The 15,701-nt window shown below is 33.2% G+C and overlaps 1 protein-coding gene across 6 annotated transcripts in view; it reads right to left on the reverse strand.

Moving 5' to 3' along the window:
- The window catches only part of HELZ (helicase with zinc finger), a 266,896-nt gene that overhangs the window by 160,677 nt on the left and 90,518 nt on the right, over positions 1-15,701 (reverse strand). For all 6 annotated transcript variants that reach the window (XM_007482771.3, XM_007482772.3, XM_001379116.4 and 3 more), the window contains 2 exons: positions 4,601-4,652; positions 3,269-3,344 (listed from right to left, as the gene is read on the reverse strand). In XM_007482771.3, the coding sequence (XP_007482833.1) occupies positions 3,269-3,344; positions 4,601-4,652 (128 nt within the window). The remainder of the gene's footprint in view (positions 1-3,268; positions 3,345-4,600; positions 4,653-15,701) is intronic.

Genomic DNA, 15,701 nt, shown 5'->3' on the forward strand with positions numbered 1-15,701 from the left:
GAGAATTCAAAAATTAAGAATTCTTGCTTTGCGTGTAGAATCTGCCCTCATGGAAAAATTTAAACTTCAGAATTAAAATTATATGTTTAAGTTGGCTAATAATTTTAAGTATAATTTTTAAAACTCAATGCCTCTTCTCTTTTCTTTGTAGACTTAGAAGAACTATGGGTATGGAATACTGACTGTACTTATCAGACATAGTAGGTATCTTAATTCATTTTACTAACCTTATCTCCTCCAGGCTCAAGATGGAAGAAGTGATATAATTGGAAATGATGGTAATATACAAAAGATAATTTTAAAAGCGAACTAAAGTCACTGAATATTGTTACATAATTATTAAGTTACTAAGTTTTTAATTTATACACAAATCACTCATATAAACTATGTTAAAATCAAGCACTGGAAAAAACTGAAAACTAGAGGGGATAGGGAGAAAAAGGGTTTAAATTGGGGAAAGACCAAATGAATAATGTTATTTAAATTAAATGGAATACTACTGTGCTGTAAGAAATGACAGAAACATGGGAATACTTGTATAAACTGATGCAGAATGAAATGAGAAAGAGTTTTTATATATGAACAATTTATATATGAATCAATTTATATATGAACAGTACAGATCCAATCAGATTACTTAGTTGATGCAACCTGTCCAAAAGAAGGTACTACTCAGGTACTTACTCCCAGAAGAATCATGGTACTATGGAGTACACAAAGGTACTTTGTAACTAGTTCTGCTTGGTTAACCACATCAGTGTTATAAGTCTTTTTAAATTAGATACAACAGGAGAATTGCTGGCCTTTTCAAAAATGTCCACCGCCTCAGCTAGCTATTTCACTTTGGTTCTCCCTTCTGAGGCCATATGATCCTCAAGAAAAGGGGCCTTGGTCCTGAGCCTTTTTGTTCCTACTTTTCTGTTCTTGATGATTGAGTAGAGAGCCTCATGATCTAGTGTATTCAAAAGTCCATCATGATGCTGCTGCAGCATCCCAGCGTTCCAGAGGCTTGGCTACCGGGAAAGAGGCTACAACAGACTGAGGACATATAAATGCCTCATGGATAAAGCAGTAATCTCTGGAAGTGACCTTTTGAACCCATGTTTATAGCTGAAATGAAGATTCCTCCAGCAATGAAGTCACCAATATGCACAAACGTGGTAGAGATCAATGCTATGAAGGATCTGCACTACACTTTGAGCATACTACCTAGAAACTGTGTTGGTAAAAAGTATGTTTAGGAGGTCCTGAGGTAAATGTTGGCATGACTGTTCTGGTTGTATTTTTGAGGTAACTATCACTTTGTACAAATTACCCAGTTATCCAGGTTAAGTGGAACTGGAGTGCTAGGTGACTGCTCCTCAAAGAAAAAGTAGAGTATTACGGTCAGTGGAGATTTAAGCCAATGGCAGAAGAAAAAAGGAGTACCTCCCATTCAACCTCCAAGGTATCCTGAGGTCAATAAAACAAGTATGGTTTTGGGATAACGGGACAGGGTATATATGTTACATACAGTAAAAGCAATGGTGTAAAAGATAATAACTTCCAAATACTGTCAAAAATTCTGATCAATACAGTGATCAATCATGACTCCAGAGTGACAATGATAAGGAATGCTATCTACCTCCTAACAAATAGGTAATACACTCACTATGTTGAAGTAGATATACATTTGTTTTCTTGACTGAATATTTATTTAACAAGGATTTTGTTTTTCTTTGGAGGGAGAGGGAAGAAGAAGTAAGAGAATAAATGATTATTGATTGAAAAAATTAATCTTTAAAAAGGTCACAAAAACATGACTATAATAAATTTATTTTCAAAAAAACAAAAAATTATTGTTTTATGAATTTCACTTTATTACCTATTTCAGGTTTCATAAAAATCTCAAAATGTTGTCATCTAAGATTAGAGACTAGCAATTAATATGTTTTAGACATTTTGGCTATAAGATCATTGTAAAAACATAAAACCTCCAAAAGAAAACAATATATAGCTACAATAAATATTATTTAAGCCTTAATTGACTATAACAAAATATGGCACTGACTTTATTGAATGTTGATGACCTTTGGGTTCTCTTATTTCAAATCTATAATGATATAGTTCTCCTTATTTAGAACTTTCTTGAAAATTTAGAACTTTCTTGAAAATAGTATTACTAATTTACTTTATTTTTAAAAAATCAGACCAGTAATTTTAATGGCATGGGGCAATGGTCCACCAACACTCTCTCTATCCTCCTCCCTCCCAACATTAATTAAGATTTCAACCTTTCCCGTGTAAGTCGTATATGTGCCCCCAAAGTTATAATCACTATCCAAGCATCAACTGTAGGACCTATGTAAGAACTATTAAGAAAATGTGCACCGTCTCCACTCACCCAATAGAGAAAACCTCTACCCCACAGATCACCTGATGGCAGCAGGCACCTTAAAGGTCTCAGCTTCTAACGCAGTGTGACCAGTAAGAGCCAGGCTCTTCAACCCAACTTCATTTTGGGTAGAATAGCTATGGATAAGTTGTGATCTGTATCTTATTAGATTATTTATCCTTCCACCCTTACTACACATTTTCCTATTTCTATCAAAGGCAACATCATCATTCCAGTCACTCAAATTCAAAATCTTGTTATCATCCTCAACTTCTCAATCTCACTCATCCCAAATATATGATCAGTTGCCAAATGTTTTACCTCCATAATATATCTTGCATCTGTCCTCTTTCTCATTATTTATAACAATACCATCAAGGCTCTCATCTAGATTATTGCAATACTCTCCTCCTAACTAGACTTCCTGATTCAAGTGTCTACCTCCTCCAAACAGTTGCCAAAATGGTTCTGCTAAAGGTACAGGTCTTATTATATGACTCTCCACTACTTAATAAATTCCACTGGCTCCATAATGACTTTAGGATCAAATATTATTTTACCTCTATTTCATCTTTTCTTTTAATTTGTATTTTTATATACATTTTCTAAAAATAATTAGCACAGTACTATTTGTATACAATTAACAAATAAGTAAACATAGATATATTGGAAGAGAAAGTTCAAAATTCTTTTTAGTGACAGAAGGACATGGTCAAAAAAATTTGAATATAAAACTTGATCAAAGCAGATCAACAACTTCTGATCTGGCACTGAGAGGTCAAGTGATTTGTCTACAATTTAAGAGTTACTAAATTATGGACTTTCAAAAAAAAAACAGGGGAAAGATCTAAACATGAGATTCATTTTTAAAAATAAAAATAATTGTCATTTTACCTTTTACACAAAGTATACTCCTCACTGCTGGTGATTCCTCTAGGTGGAGGGCGGAAATGCCAGCCATTTGGAGAACCTGAAGAATAATCAGGATATGTATTTTTTATTATGTGCTTGCTAATGATTTCAATATTTTAATATTTTTCTAAAAAATAATACTGCTTCTAGGATCACTATTCTAGATGACACAAAAATATATAAAACAACTGTCCTTCCTGAAAACACATTTAGAGGTTAACTTGGAGTAGAAATCTAATCCTTTTATTAGCTTTCTATCCTATAAACTAACTGATATATATCTAATTCAAAACCTCATCTTAGATCTTTTGCCCTTTAGTTATCATGAAAGAAAAATGTTAGGATACCTGAGATAAATTAAGTATTCAATTTTTTTTTTTACTGAAAGTTCTTTCTGAAAGGGAAAAGTTTCACATACAAAAAGATAAGTCATCTCAATATTAGAAGTCAATGTTACCTAAGATTTATTTATGTTACACATATATTTATATGTAATATAAAAGTTACAAATCTAGGTCAATCAAAACTGAATGTAAGTGCAATGATTAAAGAAAATGGTGCCAAGAAAAAGAACAAGCATTCAAAAATTCTCAAATGTCTAACAGTTTTTTGGTTGTTCTTTCTTCATTTTTGGCCCCAATAACTTTTCGGGGCTTTGGTTTACTCTTTTAGAAAATGGAGATAATAATATTTATAATACCTACCTCATTGAGTTGCTGTGAGCAAAGCACTTTGTAAAACACTGTATCAATATAAGCAATTATTATATAAAAAAGAACTTCTTGAAAACAAGAGATTAGACTAGAGAGAAAATTGGAAAATTAAACTTTAAGATATATGAGGCTTAAATTTAGCTCTAAAATTTAGGACACAGATAAATGGAATTTAGATGACCTGAAGTTCTTTTCTACCTGTTACTCCAAAAAAAAACCTTTGGAAAATTTCCTATTACCCATAATATTTGAATAAAAAGTATTCAATATTTTCTGTAGTGATAGTTATAGTTGGCCTTTGAGTCAGAAGAAATAGATTCGATTCCTACTTCTGACAAATATTAGCTAAGTAACCAGAGGCAAATCATTTAACTTCCAATGTTCCAGGCAACTCTCTTAATTCTTAAGTTAGAGACAAATTACATTGATGGAAGGAGTTTCTAAGTTAGAAATAATGTACTCCAATGGTCTGGACCGGAAAAAAATTCTAATATATTCTCTACTAATATAAAATATCTAAATAGATTTCTCCATCATAACGAAGACCCACCCCCCCAAAAAAAAGCCTAGATTAGCAGAAATTTATTTAACTTGACCTTACCTTCTTCCAAGTCTTCCATGAGATATTCAGATGGGACTTTACTAGTTGCTGTCTGTAATTTTTTAAACAAAAAGTATTTTGAAAACCAATACAATTTTAAAATTCAAGAATTACATTTTTAATGCAACATCAGGTCTATGGAAAAGGGAGGGTTATTAACATTAAAACTATAATTATAATAAAAGAGGTTTCATCATAGAAATTTAAAACATTCACCTGGTTCCACAATATTTTTCTCTATAATACACTAAATTAAGCAGGGGAAGAAATTTGCTACAATACAGATGCAGCTTACATTAGGAAGAAAAAAAAATGAATACAGGCAATTTTTGCTTTATAAATGGCCATACAACAGAAGTATTTATCTTGTAGGAAAAACTGCCCCTTTTTACCAAATTCTGACCTAATATAGAGAAATAAAGTTCTGTATGCACACCCATACCAGAGAAGACATTACAACTCATAAAAGGGAAAAGATCTCAAGCTAGAACTCAGAATAAAATTCCAATGGAAAAAATGTTATAAAAACTAAGTTATATATGACTGAAATGATGATAATAATATATATGGTAAATGTGTGTATATATACATATATACACACATATATATAATATATTATATATATATATAATGCTTTCAGGTTTTTCAAAGACTTTTTCATATTATTTTAGTTCATATGTTAGGCATGTTATTAAACCTAACCATAATTTAAAACAGTAGCTTTAGGAACATGTATTTTAAGTTCTGAATTGACTTACAAATGAAATTTTGAAATATGCAAAAATTCTTAAGCTACCATTAACAGAAAATCTGAGCTTACAAGTATTCACATTATAAATGGTGCTGTGTTCTAAAAAGATTTACTTACAAGATCTCTTAAAATAGAAAGCTATCATAGTCTATTAAACATATGATTAAATTGTCTTAAACTTTAAAGAAATAAATCAGTAGTATTAAGTGAGGTATAAACATATATTCATGGCACTCTATTGTGCATAAATTTACTTTATATATGTATACCATTGAATTCTTTTAGCTCTTTCTTAGCCAATGAAATAACAAAATGTGTGAATGAGAATAAATTAGCTTTTATCAAAAATATAAAACGGTTTTCTTTAGTAGATCTGTATCTTTATCACTTTAGGGAAGAACTAGAGAAGACTATTTCTACCAATTTAGATCAGAAACTTCTTTACAACTGAAGTCTTAAGATATTTTTGTGAAGAATTGAGAGGATAAATAACTTGCCCAGAGTCACATAGCCAGTACATATTAGAGGCAGAATGAACCTTGGTCTTTCTAATCCCAAAACTAGCTCTCCTTCCACCATACCATACGGACTCCAAGTATAATTTTTTTTAAAAAGGAAATATGCATGATAAATGTACTAAAGCACATTAACTATTGTTGATAAATGACCAGAAAATGTGTAGATTACATTCATGCTGATACTTTTGTGCTCAACATACTGTTTTAAATGACGGAATGTGCTTCCATATTAGGAGAGCCTATTCAAGTGATTATGATAACCTGTTTATGCTTACTCTTTTATTATCAAAGTTTGGGGACCTAAAATATTTGAAAACACCATTTTTTAACTGATCAGAGGCCCACAAATTAAGCTAACAGCTAAAGACATTAGATAGACCATGATTTGCTTTAAGTTATATAATATTTCTCAAAAGGCAGTTAAAATATAAAAATTCCAGTAAACACTAAAAACAAGTATATTTATTAGAAAATGTAACAATAAAGAATTAGAAAAATGATTGTAATTATCACAAAACAATTTCTTTATGCCCATTTTCACTTCTATTCCCTAATTTCTGTAAATGAAGTAGCCCTTATGACTGCCATGAATCCCTGATTCCATTCTATCTCATCTTCACCAAGATTTCTCCTTCAAGCATCCTACTCATTATCTAATCTTCAATGTCTGTTTTCTGTTTCCTTCTCTCCAGTCTTTAAGTATATTCAAGTCTCCTCTAGCCTTTAAAAACTTTCACCACATCATATCATTCCCTCAAACTATAATTCTACATCTCTCCTCCATTCTCAGTCAAAACTCTTAGAAAAAAGCTGTTTACATTCATTGCCTCCATTTCTTATATAACTCACAGCCTTTACAACACAACCTCTAAATATGACACTTAAATGAAATTGCTCTCTTCAAAGTTAATTTAATAGCTAAATTGCTAGCCAATGTCCTCTTTATTCTTTACCAATTTGCTGCACATGTCATTGACTTTCCTATAAACTCTCTACTCACTGGATTTTCAATAAGTTAAAAAGTTTATTACATGTCATATACTTAAAAAAGGCAAAAAACAGTCCTGGTCTCAAGGAACACATACTCTGACAAAAGACAGAGTATGTCAATAAATAAGTATACATAATATAAGCATAGAATAAATGGAAAATAATCTCTGGGTGAAGGCCATGGGGGACGGGGGGAAGGAACTGTGAAATGTCAGAATTCTATAAAGTGAAATCTGAGTTGAATGATGAAAGAAGCCAGAGAATCTAAAAGGTAAAGGAGAAAAAGTAAAGTTTTCCAAGGATGAGAGATTTCCAATTTAAATATACAGAGATAGAGAGTCAAGTGAGAACAGGAAGAAGAAGAACAGGAAAGGTGGATCATAGTACATGGAGAGTAGTAAGCATAATTTGCCTGAAAAGGGAAGAATGGGATTAAGTTATGAAGAGCTGTAAATACCAAAGAATAAAAATGAAGGTGGTATTGAATACAGATTGGATGACATAGGCAGATATATGTTTTAGAAAAATCACTTTGGCAAGTGAGTGGAGGATGAAATAGAATGGGTAAAGACAAAGATCAATTTAAAAAATAAAAATATCAGTAGTTTAGGAAAAAGGCAGTGAGGTCATGAAGTAGGGTGGTGGACTGAACAGAATAGAATATATACAAAATGTTTGAAGACAGAAATGACAAGATTAGACAAATATAATAGCTATTTGGAGTAAAAAGCCATGGATTATATTGACTGTATGAGGCAAAGTGACTACAAAGTAATATCAGTGACACTAATAAGGAATTTAGAAAAGGGGGTAAGTTGTAAGAGGTAGATGGGGAAAGAGATAATGCTCTATTTTGCAACATGATGAGTTTGAAACACTTGCAAGACAGGAGCAGCTAGGTAGCACAGTAGATAGAGCACAAGCACAGAAGTCAGAACAACCTAGAATGAAATCAGCTCAAATACTTCATAGCTGTGTGAACCTTGACAAATCACGGAACTCTGATTAACCAGCTTTTAGTACTCTTAAAATTAATACACAGACAGAAGGTGAAGGGAGACAGGAAGGAAAGATAGATTAGATAGAAGACAGACAGACAGACAGACAGACAGACAGACAGACAGACAGATAGATAGATAGATAGATAGATAGATAGATAGATAGATAGATAGATAGATAGATAGATAGATAGATAGATAGATTTTGAACTGTTAATCCAGTTCATCCAGTGGGACATGTTCAGTTAGAGATGTCCAAAAGGCACAACTGTGGATCAGGCAAGAAAGAGATGAGGCCTAGTTACAAAAGGTCTAGGAATCATATGTAAGGAGATAATATCTGATGGTAGCTGATGCTCTGAGATAACACAGAATAGACAAAAAGAAGGGGACGGGGACCTTTCAGGAAAGAGCATTGGAGGACACTCAAGGTTAGGGAGCATGACATGGAAGGACTAGTAAAAGAAACTTAAAGGAGTCATAGCAATCAATAACTGATCCCAAAAGACCTTGAAATGAGTGAATATCCAAGAGAATACGTTCTAAATCCCCCACAAATGTAAGGAAGACACTATTTTGAAGCTATTCTTAGTATATTTAATCTGTATGTACTTTTAGATGTACATACTCTCTAAGATGATAGAATGTAACCTCCCTCAAAGCAGGGATTGTTTCATATTTTTATTTGTATCTTCAAAGCCTAGCAAACTACTTAATATATAGATGACAATTAATAAATGTTAATTAATTCATCCAAACACATATGGCAACACAATCTTATTTTTGAATAAAAAATTGTCATGATTTTCTAAGTAAAGTATAATAAAACAGATTGCCTTTTATTATCTTTCTTTAATGAATGCTTTGGTTTTTTAATATTCATCAAAAGTACTTTGTTTTTTTTAATATATTACATGATTGACTTACAGAAATTATATTCTAGGTAGAGAAAACAAGTCATTAAAACTAGGTGTGAATAAATTATTAGCAAACTAAATTATTCTTCAAAATGGCTGTCAAAAAAAGGATGCAGTGATATTCAAGGAACTTGCATATGATGGATGTACAAAATCAAAACTAACATTTTAGTTTCTATCAAGTGATTGTGGAGACAGTTTAGTATCATACAGAGAATAATAATAAGCTAGGAATCATGACTTGAAATCTCAGGAACACAGAATATAGCCATGTAATTGCTTTGTGCCTCAGTAATTCCTTGAGATTTATATATCAGTAATTCCTTGAGATTTATATATCAAACATCCATTAGTTATGCTCTCCAAAAATTTAAATAAAAGGAAAAGCTGTAATTGTTTATCAATGATTCTCTTACTATTTAGAAAAATACAAGAAATAGAACTAATTTTCTAGAAACAAATGTTAAAGAACAGAACTATAAAGACCCAAAAGGGAGCAATTCCAATAAAGGAGAAAAATACAAACTGTCAGAAAAGATCAACGAGAATGAGCAAAGAACTCATCAACCAATCTTTAAGAAATGGAATTAAGGAAAAATAATAATAAAAGCATCAGTGTCCTATAAAAATAATGCTAAAAGTTCCAAATTAGCTAACCCTGGCAAGTGAAATTAAGGACAATAAAAGAATTTTTATTTATACTATGAGGAAAAGAATGGTCAAAGAGATGGATTATCTGATTTGAGATGGTTAGGACAATACTAATTGTCAACAGGGAGCACACAAAGTTGCTCAATTCTGATTTTTATATTTCCTATACCAAGAATATTTACATAATGATTGGAGAAATATTAATTTTTCTTTGTTAGATAGAACAATATAATTAAAAGTATTATCCATCCCAAACTAATCTACTAATTAATTGCTATCCCAATGTAATTACCAAAAGATTATTTTATTGAGCTAGGAAAAAATAACAACAAAAACCCATTTCCCATCCTCCTCCACATAGAACTATATTTAGTTTGTTTATTTTTAAACCTTTACCTTCTGTCTTGGAATCAATACTGTGTATTGGTTCCAAGGCAGAAAAATGGTAAGGGCTAGGCAATGAGGGTCAAGTGATTTGCCCAGGGTCACACACCTGGGAAGTGTCTGAAACCAGATTTGAACCTAGTACCTCCTATCTCCAGGCCTGGCTCTCAATCCACTGAGCTACCCAGCTGACCCCTCAATTTAAAATTTTAATAGTGTGTCTGTATATAAACAAAACTTAAGATTTTTAAGAATTCTTAAAAATCTATTATATACGCTATTGAAGATGGAGATAAACAGACTGGATGACGTATAATGAGATGGAATTGGTTGAATGGCTTGATTCAAAGAGTAGTCAACATTAGTTTTGCAGCATTTCAATGAGACATTCCCAGGAACTTGTACTTCATCCAGTGCTATTTGACATTTTTATCATTACCTCAGACAAAGGATAGTTAGAAAGCTCATAATATTTGCAAATCCCACTAAAATAACACCTAACACATTGGTTGGCAACGTCAGGATTCAATGAGAGAGAAAAGGGCACCTAGGTGCCCTAGGCTCAATATATTGAAATCCAGGTTAACAAATGAGATATTGGATTTAAATCTGGCCTTAGACAATTTCCTAGCTGTGTGACTGGGGGCGAACAACTTAGGTCCCATTGCCTAGTCCTTACCATTCTTCCTCCTTGGAAATAATACATAGTATTGATTCTAAGACAGAGAGGAAGGATTTTGAAAAAGGAAGATAAGAGAGTGAAAATAAGGATAAATATAAAATCTCAAGATTTGGGTTTAAAAAATCAACTTTGACAAATACAAAGTTAGGGGAGGCATAGTTTGAAAACAATTTGTCTGAAAAAAAGATCTGTGAGTTTTAGTGCACTGAAACTCAGTAAGTTAGAAGTGTGATGTAGCTGTGGTACAACCAAATGTAATGGACTTCTCTACCAGTAGCATTGCAATGATCCAGAACAATTTGGAGGAACTTATGAGAAAGAATGCTATCCACATTCAGATGAAGAACTCTGGGAGTAGAATCATAGAAGAAAAACAACTATTTGATCACATGGGTCAACGGGGATATGATTGGGGTTGTAAATAATCACCCTAGTGTAAATATCAACAATATGGGAAAAATGGCACATGTAAAATCCAGTGGAATTGTGCGTCAGCTACAGGAGTGGGTTGGGGGAAGGGGAGGGAAAGAACATGAATCTTGTAACCATGGAAAAATATTCTCAATTAACTAATTAAATAAAATCCTTCCAATTAAAAAAAAAGTGTGATGTAGAAACCAAAAATCTAATGAGACTGCAAGTGACATTCAGAGAAAAAGAGCTTCAAGAAAAAGTCCCTCTGTACCCTGCCCTATTTAGAATATCCCTAGAGTCCTGTATTTGTGTCCTCCTGCCACATTTAATAATCATTGATAATGTAAAAAACATCCAGAGGAAGTCAACTAGACAACAAAGGATAACAAGGAGTGGAAACCGCAGATGACGATAATTAAAAAGCACCCCTGATTAATTCAATTCATAATGCCTGAATGGCCTTTGAGTCTATGTTATTCATATGAGACTTGGATGAAGGAAATGGGATTGTTTAGCCTGTAGAAAAAGACACAATGGGGTGAAGTCAAGATGGCAGCCTAGTAGCAGCAAAAGCTAAAATCACTGACTATCCTTCCATATGAATCTTTAAAAAGTGCTTCAAACAAACAGGAATATAAATTCAACAGCAAGACAGTTAAGGGGCTCTCCTCAACATAACATGAAGGGGAGGGAAAGAGAGGGGAAGGTAGAAAAATGAGAGGAAAAAAACAGAAAAACAATGTAACCCTCAAAAATATCAAAGAGAAAATGAGCAAAGAGGAGAACCAATAGAGGATGGTAAAAATCAAGAAGCTACAAGCTGTGAAGATTGGATTTAACTATCAGGAGATAATAACAATGAAGATACTTGGCCTAACAAAATCAGGAATGTCTTGGGAACTTTACATTAATCCACCCTACTTAGTCTAACAGAATCAGGAATGTCTATACCCATACTTAAGGATTAAGTATTTAGGAGGATGGCCTTCAACAGACATGTGCAGAAACAGCTGGCAGACCCCTGGGCTATCCTAAGTCAAGCTTAATCTACAATTGGTACAGATGAGATGCGGGAGAGTGATGTAAAACCATCTATAGAGGGCGTGCCACTTCCTCTCTTCAGGCTGTTTTCCCAAAGAGGTGGCTCTGGCTGGCAGCATACTAAGCATTCCAGCATCTTGGCATGGCGGAAGCTATCGTCCGGTTCGGTGGTGAGTTTCCCTTGATACCATACTGGGAGAAGCTGAGTAGCTAGTTCAGGTTCAGGCATCTTAGCTGAGCCCTCTTGGAGTTTTAGGCTGATTCCTTTCTCCTTTACCTTCCAATACTATCCTCTTAAAAGCCTCTAATCTTCCCCCTGGCACAGGCCAGGTGGGAGAAATCCTACACCCTTTCCCTCTCCCTTCTCCTTAATTTCTTTCCTCTATATTAATTAAAATCACCATAAATTTCCAGCTGACATGGGTATTTTATCTGGGATTTCCCCTGGCGACCAATAAATAATTTATATTTAGGTCACAACCCTAAAATTATCCTTACAAAACAAAACTTTAAAAAAAATGAGAATTGGTCCCACTCTCTGGAAGAACTCAAAAAGGAATTCAAAAGTTAAATAAGAAAGGTTGAAGAAAAATGGGAGAAAGAAATAAAAGTTATGCAGAGAAAATAACGGCTTAAAAAGCAAAATTTGTCAACAGGAAAATGAGGCCCAAATTCCAATGAAGAAAAAAGTGTCTTAAAAAAACAAATAGAATTAATATACTGGAAAAAGAGGAGGGGGTAATCTAATGAAGAATGACATGAAAAGTTGAACACATCAAATGAAAAAGAAGGATCAAAAATGTCACAGAAGAAACTTGGGCTTTAAAAATTAGAATTGGGCAAAAGAAGCTTAAGGATTTCATGAGACATCAAGAAACAATAAAACAAAGTCAAAGGGATTAAAAAATAGAAGAAAATATTAAATATCTCATTGAAAAAACAAATGACCTAGAAAATAGATCCAGGAAAAACAACTTAAAAATTATTGGACTACCTGAAAGTCATGACAAAAAAACAACATAGATATCATATAACAAAAAATTATCCAAGAAAACGCCCTGATATTCTTGAATAAGGAGGTAAAATAGATATCAAAAGAAACCACAGGTTACCTCCTACAATAAGTTCCCAAATGACAACTCCCAGGAATGTTACAGACAAATTCTAGAGCTCCTAAGGCAAGTAGAAAATACTGCAAGCAGGCAGATAGAAATAAATAAGATATCATGGAGTCAGCATTTCACAGATCTGGCAGCTTCCACATTGAAGGAATGCAAGGCTTGAAATATGGTATTCTGAAAGACAAGGGAACTGGTTTACAACCAAGAATCACCTGCCCATCAAAACTCACTATATTCTTGCAGGGGAATATATGGTCATTTAATAAAATGGAAGACTTCCAAGCATTTCTGAAGAAAAGACCAGACTTAAACAGAAAACTTGATGTCCAAATTCAAATTTGAAGAGAAACATAAAAAAGTAAACAAGAGGAAAAAATTAAAGACTTTAATAGGGTCAAATTGTTTATATTACTATATAGAAAGATGGTATCTGTTACCATTAACATAGTAGAAAAGTATAAATTGTAAGGATGATATTAGAAAATAATTGTTGTTTTATTAGTTTAGGGATAAGAAGTAAAGTGACTGGCTTGAGAAAAGAACTGGAGTTTAAAGCAGAGCTGAGAGAACATGTTAATTTCAACTGCTGACAGTTATAACTATTTTTCTATGTCAGTTACTCTCTCTGGCAGTTGGAAATTGGTCTCTGGCAGTTGGCAGAGACACACTTTCAGAGACTCTCTCTCAGGGCTGGAGGAGGTAACATCTTTGCCTCTCTCTCTATCTGAGGGAAAGATCTGAAGGAGTTCAGTGTTTTCCTTTCCCAACTTGTGAAACACTAGTGACTATCTATTGCGGTTTTATAAATTGGTTTATATCTGAGAAATCCAAAGAAAAACCTGGTCTTTGGTTTGGACTCTGAGACTGTTAAGACTCAGAGTCCTAACTGGATTCTTATTGAGACTCAACCAGCTAACCTTTGCTATTTTATAATTTGAAGGCGAAATTAAGATTTATAAGAATATTCGCAGTACTTTTTATTTAGATACTATAAATTTGGGTTAGTTAGATCAGGGAGGATTAGTATAGCCTGTGAAACATGGGAGAAGCAGTTCCTTATGGTAACTGGGAGTTTATTTGGGTGGATTTAGAATCCCTTAGAATTAGAAATCCTTTATTTGTCCTTATATATTTCAATAAACATTTTATATTTATAATAAGAGTCTCTTAACATCCTTGCGCCTAGTCCTGAAGGGAATTTCACATTTCAGCTTCACTTCATCACTGAGGATACTTTTGATTACCTCTATCAAAAGTATCCAAAAGTATCCAAACAGTTTGAACCTAAGTGGCCAGTTGAACAGTTTTGAACACTTTTGAACCTATATTGGTACAGGTTTTCCATCTAAATATTTTGTTTTATAGCTCGTAAAATTTATTTTTACAATACAGACAGAGGGCATAGTAGTAAGGTGTTTAAGATATGTTTAAAAAGAAGCGAGGGGTGAAAAAGAAGATTGTACTAAGAGAAATGGGAAGAGAAAGGTAAAATGGGATAATTATATCACATAAAGAGGTGCTACAGAGAGGGAGAATACTATAACAATGGAGGGGTGGATAAGGGTAGTGATGAGTAATACTTAAAACCTACTCTCATTGGAATTGGCTTAGAGAGGGAAGAACAGCCAGATTCATTAGGGTATAGTATCCCATCTTAACCTATAGAAAAGTATAAGGGGAAATAAAAAGGGGATGGTAGGTTGGGAGGGGAATAATAGGAGGTAGATGGGGAGTCATTAAAAGCAAAACACTGGTGTGGACAGAAAGAATGAAATGAGAAAGATTAGGATTAAAAGAGGAAATCAAGATGGAAGGGAATACATATATGGCAATGCAAATGGGATAAACTCACCTATAAAACAGAAACAGAATGCATAGCAGAATGCATTAAAAACCAGAATCCTACCATATGGTATTAAAAAAAACATATTTGAGGCTGGAAGAGACACACATAGTAAAGGTAAGAGGCTGAAGCAGAATCTATTGGGCTTCAACTGAGACAAAGAAAGCAGGAGTAGCAATCATGATCTCAGACAAAGGTAAAGCAAAAACAGATTTGATTAAAAGACATAAGGAAGGTAACTATATCTCGATAAAAGGCAGTATAGACAATGAATATCACTACTCAACATAAATGCACCAAATGGTTCAGCATCAGGACTAGGCAATGGGGGTTAAGTGACTTGCCCAAGGTCACCTAACTAGGAAGTTGACCTGACTTTCAATACACTGAGACAGTCAGCTGCTCCTAAGCATCCAAATTATAAAGCAGTTTAAAAAGGAAGAAGATAGTAAAACTAAACTAGTAGGGGACCTCAACCTTCCCCTATCAGAACTAGAAAAATCTAAACAAAAAATAAATTAGAAAAAAGGGAAGTTAATGAAATTTTAGAAAAGTTAGATTTAATAGATATTAGGAGAAAATTAAATAGGGATAAAAAAGAATATACCTTTTTAGCAGCATATAATACATATAGAAAGATTGACCATGTACTGGGGCATAAAAATATCACAAGCAAATGCATAAAAGCAGAAATAATTAATGCAAACTTTTCAGGTCATAATGCAATAAAAATTTATTTCAACAAGGGTTTAAAGAGAGGCAAATTAAAAGTTAATTATAAATTAAATACT

The sequence above is a fragment of the Monodelphis domestica genome, chromosome 2 (genome assembly GCF_027887165.1).
Source record: "Monodelphis domestica isolate mMonDom1 chromosome 2, mMonDom1.pri, whole genome shotgun sequence".
NCBI classification, from domain to species: Eukaryota; Metazoa; Chordata; class Mammalia; order Didelphimorphia; family Didelphidae; genus Monodelphis; species Monodelphis domestica.